Here is a 12,840-nt window from a genome sequence, read left to right on the forward strand (position 1 = left end):
TATTTTACCAAGAATGATAGCTATGTATATACTAAGGTTTTTAAAGCGTGTGAATGTAAGAAGAGATGTGATTGAATTGATGTCATTTATAATTTCTGTTTGATTCTGAGACAGCTTTCCAAAGTAGTTTTTTTTGTTTCAAAGGTATGTTGCTAGAAATGTGCAGTAGGTTGAGAGGGCTTAAAATTTGTTGTCTTCTTTATAAACCATCTGTTCTTGCTGCATTTTGTTCTCCACCTTGTCAGCATGGAATCATTAGGAAAAGAACTCAGAGATCATCAAGTCCAATCTTTGACCGAAAGCCACCATGTCAACTAAATAATGACTCTTAAGTGCTCTATCCAGTTGTTTTTGGAACATTTCCAGGGATAGTGAATCCAACACCTCCCTGGGCAGCCTTTTCCAATGTTTAACCATCCTTTCACTGACAAAATTCTTCCTGATGTACACACAGGTTGACACTGTCCTCTTGTCCTGTCACTGGCTGCCTGGGAGAAGAGGCTGATCCTCACCTGCCTGCATGCTTTTCTCAGGCAGTTGTAGAGTGATAAGGTCACCCCTGAGCCTCTTTTCTCCAGGCTAAACACCCCCAGCTCCCTCAGCTGCTTTTCACAGGACACTCCAGACCCTTCACCAGCTCCATTACCCTTCTCTGGACTTGCTCCAGCCCCTCAATATCCTTGCAATGAGGTGCTTTGCTGAAGTCCATGTAGACAGTATCCACAAATTTTCTCTCATCCAATAGGCAGGTTATCCGGTCATGAAAGGCAATAAGGTCGGTCAGGCAGCCTCTCCCAAGCCCCTGCTGGCTGGGTCTGATCCCCAGATTGTCTGCTGTGTGCAGTGTGATGGCACTCAAGATAGTCTGTTCCATAACCTTCCCTGGCACCAGGGTCAGGCTGACAGGCCTGTAATTCCTGGATCCTCCCTTCCACCATTCTTGTGGATGGATGTCACACTGGCCAACCTTCAGACATCTGAGACCCCAGTTAGCCAGCACTGATAATAGATGATGGAGAGCAGCTTAATGAGCATTTCTGCCAGCTCCTTCAATACCCTTGGGTGGATCCCATCTGACTCCACAAACTTGTGATTGTGTGTCACAGCAGGTCACTCACAACTTCCTCCTGGATTGCAGGGGGTCTGTTCTGCTCCCCATCCCTGTCTACCTGCTCAGGGGGCTGGCTGCCCTGAGGATACCATAGCTTTCTGTTAAAGGCTGTGGTAAGGAAAGCATTAAGTACCCAGCATTTCCTTACCCCAACAGGGACCTCTGTTCCCTTCCATGTCCATAGTAAAGGATTATCAGTTTCTCGAGGTTGGGATTGAAGGCACTTGAGATGGCATTTCATATTAAGACTCAGGTGTTTATTATTTCTTATCTATGTTACAGTCTCACTACTGTGAGTTTGGCAGCTTTTTCATTAGCAAGGCACAAAATGACTAACTATCTCTTGTTGCAAGGTCTTTTAAAACTAAACTATCCAATAAACAAAGGACACCTGGATTATTATCCCTTTTAACCCAGTAACTGCTCCCCTGAAGCCTGCAATGCGGACCTTTCTGTTCAATCACAAAACATCACCCAAACCCATGAAGAAGAAGGAAGAAGGTAAAGAAGAACAACCTGTCTCCACCCTAAAACCTCCATCTTGCTTCATATTTATTTCTATATTATACTCTTAAGTTTTCCACCCTATGATATTACACACATCTAACCAATTACACAGCCATAATCCCAGTGCTATAAATCAATTTTAAAAGCCTGTTCCATGACCTCAGGTCAAATGCAGTATTCTCTTGTGTGTCTGTGCCTTTAAGCACAGAAAATTTTAAATTCTCAGCATACAGGATTCCAACAAGGATGGAGATTTTTCTTGGCCCTCCTTTTGTAGTTAAATTATTTATAAAAACATTTTCTATAATCTTTCACAGCAGTGGCCAGATTGAGTTCTAGTTGAGGTTTTGCCTTTCTGGTTTTCGTCGCCCTGATTCTTAAGTTTTTCTAAAGCCTTCTGAGTTTACATTCTGTTGGAAAACTTTCCCACACAATTTCTGTAAATAACATATTGTTTTGTATTCCTTCATGGGGGTGGAGAAACTTGATGTACTAGTGGTTTGTCCAATGTCTTTGGAGAGGTGGCCCATTCACTCTCCAATCCACTGTCACCTTTGGAAAAGTATAAAAGTTGGTGTCAGAAAATAAACTTCCTCTTTTGCCTTGCAAAATAGCAGGTGGTTCACGTTGTGCTTTCTCGTGTCCTACAGCGACAGGTTTTCTGTCTGTATGACCTAATGACACCCTGAGTTGTCTGTTCCTTCTTCCAAAGGTCCTAAGCTCTTCTTTTTTCCCTGAGTTCCCTTGAAAGCTCCCTGCTCAGCCAGGGCAGTTGTCTTCTCTGCCAGCTCATCTATTGGCACATGGAGATGGCCTGCTCCTGTGCCTTTAATTTCTTTCTTAAAGCATGTCCTGCCTTCCTGAACACCTTTGTTTTTAAGAGCCATTTCCTGAGGGACTCTCTGAACCAGTGTCCAGAACAGGTCAAAGTCCGCCCTCTGGAAGTCCAAGGCAGAGGTTCTGTTGATCCCTTCCTTACTTCACCAACAACAAAGAAACTCTGTCATTCCATGGTCAGTGTGCCCAAGGATGGTCTCTGACCACCACACGTCCCTTCTCTGTTTGTGAGCAGCGGCTCAGCAGGGCAGGTTCCCCTCCCAGCTGTCTGGAATTTACGTTCCACACACTGCAGGAACCTCCTGGCCTGTCTCCTCTCCACTGCTGAGTTTCCAGCAGACATTGGGCAAGTCAAAGTCTCCCACAAGAACAAGGGCTGGTGATCATGAGACACCCACTGACAGAATATTTCCCTTCATCCTGCCTGGGGGTCTGGGACAGGCTCCCAGCAGGATCTCTGCCTTGTTGGCCATCCCTCTGCCTGTCACCCACGGGCTCTCAGCCTTGTGCCCACTGTCCCTGAGCTCTGTACAGCCCAAACCCTGCCCAGTGCACAGAGCCAATGAAAGAGGCATTCATGGGGAAGAGAAGAGGAAGGATAGAGAAAATTATTTAATGTTGATAGATTCTGGTATTTTTAAAACTTCTGTAAAAATATACTTGTGCTTTAAAAATAAATGTATTCTTTAAAATAAAAACACATTTGGTGTTTCTTATAAGAAAAACACATTTGGTGTTTCCTGTTTTAAACTGGTAAATGTAAAATTCAGAAATACAAATATATAACACTTGAAATACAGCACCATAGTAGTTTCCTAAAGTTAGATGTGCTTGAGTTCCAAAAGTGTCATGTGCAATTGTGGAGTGAGTGCAATTGCATATGAGTCTGGAAATCAAGATTTACCACATGAAATCTATATAACCTTGGGCATGTTTACTTCCCGATGTGTATTCTTACTTGTGTTACAAAGCATTCTATGATGCGAATAAAATGCAGATTATTCTGTCTCTTTTTTTCCCGTATTTACTAGCTTACTGTAGGTACAGATGTATTTTTCTTATTTCTTTAATTCAGTTCTGGCTTTGTGTTATAAATAAGTTGTTTCAGATTCTGTTTTCTAATAATACAGATACATAAGTGGTATAGTTCTTTAAGATTTGTGTCTGGAAAACTTATATTTTTTCTATCATAATACCACACATGCAGTTCCAATTCTCTGTGTTTGAATCTTTTTGTTTAGCGTGCCTGTATTGTGCATGCTTTAGAAATGATTGAACAATATACATAGGGTTTGATTTCTGATATTGTTTCTGATGTTAGTGCCTGAAGATTTAGTAAGAATATAGTTCTTGAACAGCCTAAAGCATGTTTAATAAAATGCATTATATAAACTTTAAGAAGCACAGTATTTATAAAATGGCATTTATTAATACATCTTAAGGTGCACAATGCACTATTGAAAACTTGTATGGGCTTGTGCTAAAAAGCATTGAATAGTTGAAAAGCATTGAATAGTTGCAGACAAGATTATTGAAAGGTAAAATATCTTTTTATTTTGAAAATATAAGGAGATAATGCCAACAAGAAGAAGACTTTATGAAAATCCCTCCTGAAAATCATAATCCCTCCCAAATTCCATAACTGCTCCTGGCAGTAGCAGAATTGTGCTGCCTGCTCTTGACTGCTACTCAATGGGCATCTCCAAATTGCAGGGCAGACTTTTGCACTATCACAGCATTCTTGCTCTGAATGCTTGCAGATTAATCCCATACAGTCCATTGATCAAAATTAGGTAACAGTGGAGTTTGGGCTTGGGTTTGTTTTTTATTTTTTTTTCCATTTTGACTACCAGGGATGAAATTCATATTGATTTCAGTCCCTTAGATAAAATCCTAGGGGTTATTAACTATGATTTCTAGTTGTGAGTACAGTTTGATCGCTGCTGTCTGCCAGGAAGAAGTGGGGAGTTTTTCACTGTATACAGCACATTTATTTTGGACTTGTTCAAAAGGGCTAGGATTCGATTTTGGTCTGTGAGCTGATGTGCTGGTGGACCTTTCTGGTTTGTATCCAGCCTGTCTTAAGCAGCAGTGTGTCAGTTCCTCATCAGAGAAGTGTGCATGCAAAGGCGGGAGGTGGCGCGGTGCTCGGATACGGGCTGTGTGCTTCCTGATGTCGTCGTGTAGAGATCCTAGTGAGCAAAGCCCTTGTTCTCCCTGTGTACAACTAAAAATATATTATTTCAGTTGTTATTGCTACTGTCATAATAATAATTATAATTTATTTTTATAAACATATTTTATCTATAATATTGCAGTATTATATTAATTTTTTACTTGGTGCTTTTTAGCACAAGCGCATACAAGTTTTCAATAGTGCATTGTGCACTTTCCAAAATAAATATGCTGTATACAGTGAAAAACTCCCCACTTCTTCCTGGCAGACAGCAGCGATTAACAGTACTCACGACTAGAAATCATAGTTAATAACCCCTAGGATTTTATCTAAGGGACTGAAATCAATATGAATTTCATCACTGGTAGTCAAAAGGGAATAAAAATAAAAAACAAACCCAAGATGTATTAATAAATGCCATTTTATAAATACTGTGCTTCTTAAAGTTTATATAATGCATTTTATTAAACATGCTTTACTCTAGGCTGTTTAAGAACTATATTCTTACTAAATCTTCAGGCACTAACATCAGAAACAATAAGTGAGGATTTGCTTTTCAACTTAAGACTTTAACTTAGTACTTGGGAAATGCGTAAGTGGGGTTTTTTTCTAGATGTTCTATAAAAGCCCAAGAATATGGAATTAGAAAGCGGTGTGTTTACTGGTGCATGTTTACTATAACAACTTTCTCAAAACAGTCCTTTGTGTGGTAGCATGGTTAAAGGCTTCACTAGTTAAAATTTTTTTTTAAGCACTGAGACATTTAGCTTGTACTAGCAACACTGAAGTTCACAAAATAAGATAATACTGTGAGAAAATGTCTTGGATGAAAATGCATGCAAAACTATTAAAGACAAAGGTGATAAAATCAATTTAATTTGTGGAATTTAATTTTGAAGATGTAGCAAGAGTCTCAAAGCACATCCTGAGAGGATTGTCTACAGAGAGGAAAGAAAAGCTTTTTTAAAACCTACTCCCTGTGTCTAGCCTCTAGCAATTGCATGCAACAACCTGTTCTTTCTGTCTGCTGCCTTTAGTATTTGTAGTGATTGTTGTCATAAACAGTTTGGGATCCCAGGTGTTTGCATTTATCAGCTGTTGAGCCTGCTTGGTCCTGCTGCGGACAATCCTAAGAATTCTAATCCTGAGAAAATCTGAGGGTTTAGTGAGAGTTGATCTTAGAGTTACAGTTTAGTAATGGCCATGTAAGAGCATCCTTGAGTTAAGCTGTAAATTATGCAATGACAGTTGTGTGAGTTGTTCCTTCCTAATTTTCTTTCATTTGATTATCAACAGCCACAAGCAGCAAGCCATCCTGCTATTTTCAGAATTGTAAATGAAATTTTCAAGTAAGTTTTGAAATTACTGTGGGAGGGGCTTTAAATGACCCATTTAAACATTGAGCTTTTCTTCAATAGCAGAAGCAGTATTATAATCTGTAACATGTTATACTTTCAGGGTATCTTTTTCTTTACCTGTATGCTTTAAAGTAGTACCTGTATGCTTTCTGTGTAGTACACTGCAAATAATGAAATATATTAAAAATCTTATGGACTTTTAAGTAAAAGTTACATCATAATAATCATTGGTACAGTTGACTACACTTTTGGCCCATGCCAACATGAAAGTAGCATTTAGCAAAAACTTTTGCACTTACCAGTGTGGCCTCTTTTACATTTTGTTTATGTTTTTCAAAATTTATGTTATATATGCTCTTAATGGCTTTCAACTATTGACCCACCTATTAATAGTGAGTTTGGTTTTGAATGCACTGAAATTATTTTGAAGCAACCAATATATTGGTTACCACATAGAGGCTTCAGATCCTTTATACTCAGTTTTCAGTGGCTTTTCTTTTCACTTGATTTAATATTTACTAATTTTAAGTAGATCTACTGCCGGGATTATCAGTATTAATACAATTCCAATACAACAATATTGTATTTAGTGACTGACATCCTTTGCTCATCCATGTTTCCTTTCTTAGGAAAACAGGGCCCCCAGGAACTTGTGTGTGGGGGCATTTGTGTGTCTGTGTGCACATTTAGGTTTGTGCAGGCACTAACAGAAGAGGCTTGGCTGTAGGAGCTGAGACTGCTGTATTGAGAGAGTGGAGCCACTTGGGAGCCGCTGCTCTGGCAGTCCTTTGTTGCTGTGGTCCTGTGTCTGCACACAGATAGCATTTTCTAAAGAGTTGAGATTAATCACTTTCCCAAAGGATGATGTGTTTAAAAATTGATGTGACTTCAGCAGATGTGTACTGATGTGTTAGGCTGGAGGCTGTATATTGTGATGGTACAAGGAGACAAAATTTGTCCAAGCTTCTTCGCTTATTTAAGGTCATGCTATAAAGAATTTTTTTTAAAAAACACATGACTTCACGACTCTTTTGCATCCTTCCCCTGTGGTAGACAGTAGAAATGGATAAAATTATGTTTCTCAGCTAATGCAGGACTTTGTCCAACACAGTATTCCCTGGTAAAACTTTGTATTTCTGTTAATGTTTCAAACTGTCTTAAAAAATGATGTTTTCCTGTTCCTAAGCCTACATTTCTGCTCCCTTTCTTTACTTTAAATTGTTTCTGCTTAGTGTGCTTGTTCCTCTACATTGTTGGTATTCAAATGTTGATGTATTTTAAGAATACTATGTCTCACCTCCTCTTGATACTTACATGAGGCTGTATCTGTTAGCTGATTTTTGCAGACCAGTTGGTTTATGCAGCCTTCTGTTTATTTCAGATGTATTTCTCTAATGTCCTTCCAACTATTACCAAGTGGTGTGCAAATGTTAAGTTGCTATTCCAGTTGTAAACACATGTGAGATTTTAGAGAACTGCTGATAAAGAAAATGTATTTTCTTTCTTGAAAACTGTATTAAGTTTTTATAGCTGGTGCAAAACTTCATTAATATTTGGGGTTCATGTTCTGTTAGAAGTATTGATCTAAGCATTCTGACTCTTTCTGTAGTAACTTTTCCTGCTATTTGCATGCATATTGAAATTAATTGTTCTATATTATCTTATCACAGTGATATTACTTACTGCTTTTATTTCCCAAAGTTTTCTTGCTATGTGTGGCTATACAATAGTCTGTACACCTAGACTGTCTTGAATTTCTGTGTACTGTTTATTCTTTGTTTACCAGTGATTTTATTTGCCTGTAGGTTTGTGAGCAACTTACTTTCAACATTTTTTCTCATTTCTACTATATGTCTTTAAAAAAGAGAATGAAAATTGCTGCTATATGTTTTTCTTCATTTGCTTCATTTGCTCAAGGTTATTTTGCTCTGTGGAAGGCAAGCTGAAGCCTTTCTAAACCTCTAGAGTGGCCTATGGGATGCAGTGCCATAAAACCCTATAAAGTATGCTTAATTCAATCAGGGGAGTAGTTGCTCTGAACACAGTAAACTGATTTATTAGCCAAATTTGGCTAATAAAGTTGTGCTAGTCTTTTTAATTGTATACTTGTTTAGGTAGGATGAATTATATGTCTGCGTGTATATTGTATATATTTACTATGTCTAGTTTATTTGTAGGAGTTGTGTATGAGGTTTGTTTTGGGGTTTTTTTAAAATTAAAATTAAAATCTAAAAGCCTGCAAGTTAGTATTTCTGTTTGCGGTATAATGAGCTCAGACAGTTTGAATCTACAGCATACAAAGAATATACATTTTTCTTTCATTCAGTTAACAGTGGTGTGATGGGCAGACTAGTTATCTAATCTGTTGTGTCTAATCTTTCAATGCAAAGGAATGCACTGGTGGAAACTGGTGGAACTTCAGAAGTTTTGACAATAATGCAGGTGTTTACACAGCTCTTCCTTCAGGAACGTCAGAATGAAAACAAACAGGTTAGTCAAGATCTCTTTCTTAGTGTTTTCTTCCAGTGACAAAATGCAAAATTTCACAAGAAAAAAACCCAGTTCTACTCTTAAGAGAAGTGACTGAATATAATGAGGTAAATAACAGCATCCCTCTGTGGCTGCATAGATTTACCAAAGTTCAGTTCGAACATCTTACCTGCACGTAAAATTATAGCATGAAACCAATATGTAAGAACAATTTACCTAACTTAACCCTCAAGTACGTCTGCCTAAATAGCTTTTCCCTGGCTCAGTTCCCCTGATGCTGAGGTTTCTGCCTGTAGAGTGAACATGAACATTCATCTTTGATAAAAAGGAGGAAAAATGCTAGATGCATTTTTTTTTTTTGCAGTAGCAGGATCTCTGACAATAAATGAAGCAGAGAAAACAACCTCATTTCTAGTCCTTCTAGTCCCCTAAATAATTATAAGTAGGATATTGAATAGTCATATTTGTCGGTTCAGAAGGTAAAAGACACAGGGTAATATATACTGGGACACAGAATACATACTCCCTATCCTCAACAGTGGTCTCTCTGAAATTTTTCTTGGTCTAAATTTTCAAATTTCACAGCTTAGTCTCTCTTCTTCTGCACAGATTTTTTGTACAGGTTTTACTGAACTGAATTTAGTGGAATTAGTTTTGTGCTAATTTAAACAAGAGCAAGATCAGTCTCTTACCTTAAAATTTCAGAATATAGATGTGAAAAATCTTATTTTACTTATAGGTTGCAAACTTGACTTCAGATTTCCAAATCATACGGTCACATTCTGACCATCTTATTTGTTTTTCAAAATCAAATTCATATGATGCAAGTTTGGGAAGACCTTGTAATTTAAAACCTTCCACTTTAAACTTAAGAAAATTTTCAGTTCCTTTGATTTTTTGCATCTTTTTGAGGGAGAGGGTAATTAAGAGAATGCTGGGATTTCTTGAAACTTGTGGCATACTGGCTTTTAATTAGCAGTGTGATTGAATCTGTCTTCTAGCTTCAGGCAGCTGTGTTGCTTAATACATTAGTGCTGTGCATGATAATCTTGAGCCACCCTGACTGCATGGCAGCAGCACACTGTGTAGCCCCAGGTGGGGATCAGTGAGTGAGAAGGAAAACAGAGATTCCACACCCATCAGACACCTAAGGGCTAATCCTGCTGTGCAGGTGATATGTTTTCTTCAAGGTGAAAGTCCTTCCCCTGCTAGCATTGCAACATGGACTACAGCCCATTTTTCTGAAGTTGTTTTAAATACGGAGTTTCCTTTATTTAACTTGTATACTGTTTAAGTTATGGAGTTCAATTAAGGTGTTATCTTCAATGATAGAATTAAAAGTCCCTTGTCTCACAGTTTATGATTTAACTGTAATTTTAGCTAACAGTTAGCTTGCAAGAAGGCAGGTACAGATTGCTTCCTAAACTTTAAGTCAGTCAGATCCCTTTTTTCCCCTCTGGTCATGCCATCATTACGTATATTCATAAGGCATCTGTCTTTGTGGTATCTGATTGCCCATGACAGAACATAATGTGCTCCAGTAGCATTTAGTAGAAGAATGGTAAAAACATTAATAACAGAAGATGAAGTGGGTTCTGCCTGGTCACTGAGACCTTCAGAATTTATTGACAGTTAACTGAAAAAACTATTGGCAAACATGCATCCATAGAATTTGCAAAACAACTAGCTTGTATCTGACAGTTCAGAGGTTTGTGTGATAGGAGGAAAGTGATGCTCTGTTGCAGTGTGGCAGCTGTCAGAAATAGCTGTCTTTTATAATAACTTTGTTGACCACTTAGAGCAAGGTTTGGTAGCAAAAAAAGCCAACGAGTGGGAAAAGACAGTGCTGCTGGGTTTAGGATAGGCTTTTTTATTCCATGTTTTTGGAGACTAAAAACAGTATAAACCGAGCATGGGGTTTAAACCTACTTAGGAAAATGTCCCATTTCTGTAGTCGTTGAAGAAGAAATTTAAGAATGGGTATACTGAGATAACTGTTGGGATTTGTTTTGTATTTGCAGATTTTCTTTACGTTTGTGGTGCTAGTGGAAGCTGACCTGAGGATAATTGGGTCACGTTGCTTGTAAATTTGTGAAGTTAAAGTTCATGATTTTATTTGATGGAAATTCTAATTTCCTCATGAATTATTTTCCCTTGATCATTTCAGAATTATAATTGATTTTCACCTGGGAATTTTGTTTTAAATAGCTGGATAAATATTATAAACCGGTGTTCAGTGATTATTTCCAGTTTATTTCAGTTGTGGCAGTTATAATAACCAACCACATCCAAACTTGTTCTGTCTGATAGTACCTAGTTTTTGATAGCATATGTGAGGAAAGAACTGTCTAAAATACTGTGTTTATATGAGAAATCTTTTGGCTTTGCCTAGACAGTATACTGGAAATTGTTTTTCACTTACTTCACAAGTGTTTTCATATGTTGTGTGGGCTGTGGGTTGTCTTGGTTACTACTAACTGTATCAAAGGGCTGCTTTTTCATGGGAATTTTTAGTGCAAGTTAATTGGCTACACACATACTTTACTATGGGGATTTTTTTTTTCTGTTTAGCCTAATTCCTCTCAACAAATAGACTTTAGAGTCTTACTACACCAGTGATATATAGACTGTCTAAGAAGAGTGCATATATTCATAAGCTGTAATTTCACTTAACTGTTGTTGACAGAACAAAAAAAAGTAGTAGAGAGGATGTGTCTTTTTGTTTGTTTATAAGATACATGCATATATATGCAATAGAAAATAGTTACTAAATGCAGTCTTCATTGAATTTACAGCTCTATCACATTTTATAGAGTTCATATTCCCAGGCTGTGTTCAAGTGATTATCTGTTAGCTAAATGCCTTCTTACTCCTAAAAAAGAAGACAGCAGAGTTCAAAGATAAATGGTATGGAAATTCAAAGATGTAAATGAGAGAATCATAGATTGCTTAAGAATTGGAAGGGACCTCTGGACATCATCTCATCCAACTCCCCAGCTCCAAATCATAGCTACTTAGAACCAGTTGTCCAGGACTATGTCCAGATGGGACTCTACAACTCTTCTGAGAAAACTGTGGTAGTGCTTGGCCACCTCACCATAAAAAGAAAGTGAAAAAATAAATTACAGAAGTGTTTTCTGATACACAGGCAGAACCTCCTGTGCTTGAGTTTGTGCTATTACTTCTCATCCTGTCACTGTGCACACCGCTGCAAAAACCCTGGTTTTGTTGTTTTGCACCCTACATTTTAAGTGTTTATACACATTCATAAGATTCCCCTTGAGCCGTCTCTTCTGCTTTCTCAGCTTTTCCTCACAGAAGTTCCCTGGTCCTTTAATGATCCTTGTGGGCCTTTATTTAACTGGGCATTAAGTGGGCATAATACTTCAGGTTAGGCTGCTGGAATGGCTGCTTTCAGTGCTGAGGGGAGGGGAAGGAGCACCTTCCTGGACCTACTGGCAATCCTTCGCCCAATGCAGCTCAAGGTAACACTTGCTGCTCTGTCGCTGGGCATGTTGTTGACTCACACTCACCTCGGTGTCCACTGGGTCCCCAGTCCTTCTCTGCAAACTGCTTTCCATCTGAGTGGCTGCCAGCATGTACCTGGAGATATTCCTGCCCAAGTGCAGGAGTTTCTACTTTCTCCTTGTTGACCTTTATTTGGCTTCTGTCAGCCCATTTCTCCAGCCTGCCAAGGTCCCTCTGGATGGCAGCACAACCCTTTAATGTATCAGCCACTCCTCCCAGTTTTGTGTCATCACCAAACTTGCCAAGGGAGCCCACTGCCTCTTCATCTAGCTCATTAATGAAAATGTAAAATAGGACTGGGCCCAGTGTTGTTGGCCCTGCTGTGCCCTGGTAGCTGCTGGGCTCCCAAATAGATTTTGGGCCAGTGATCACCACGTGGGCCTGGCTGGCTTTCTGTGTGTCTCAAGGGGAGTTGGTGTTGCACTTGCACATATGTGCTTCATCTAGACCTGCCTGTAGTACGTGTTTGCAGAACAAACATAAAAGGTGTGCTGCTGCTAGTCTCAGTTATACAAGCAGTGTTCACAGCATACAAGTCACACATTCTCAGGTAAACAGTGCAAGTCTGTTATCTGTGACTGCCCTACCTGTGCTGGATCAGGTCCTAAGAATTTTACGTTTCCATTTTTGAACAGATGGCAATAAATCTACACAATGCCCTTCAGTTCTCTAGATGTTATTAGTTCTTAGTTTAGTTCTTAGTTTAATATCATCTGTTTACACTGGAAAATGAAATTAAACTAGTGTCTCTTTTAAGCTCTGCATATTAAGAGTGAAAACTTGTGGTTACAGGGAAAAAGACTAAGACTAGTAATGTAATTTTCTTCATGCTT

General features: G+C 38.5%; 1 protein-coding gene across 3 annotated transcripts in view; it reads left to right on the forward strand.

Moving 5' to 3' along the window:
* FANCC (FA complementation group C) overlaps positions 1–12,840 on the forward strand; it is a 72,046-nt gene that overhangs the window by 49,092 nt on the left and 10,114 nt on the right. For all 3 annotated transcript variants that reach the window (XM_030258040.4, XM_002194293.5, XM_072922502.1), the window contains 2 exons: positions 5,928–5,980; positions 8,380–8,479. In XM_030258040.4, the coding sequence (XP_030113900.4) occupies positions 5,928–5,980; positions 8,380–8,479 (153 nt within the window). The remainder of the gene's footprint in view (positions 1–5,927; positions 5,981–8,379; positions 8,480–12,840) is intronic.

The sequence above is a fragment of the Taeniopygia guttata genome, chromosome Z (genome assembly GCF_048771995.1).
Source record: "Taeniopygia guttata chromosome Z, bTaeGut7.mat, whole genome shotgun sequence".
In the NCBI taxonomy this organism is placed as follows: Eukaryota; Metazoa; Chordata; class Aves; order Passeriformes; family Estrildidae; genus Taeniopygia; species Taeniopygia guttata.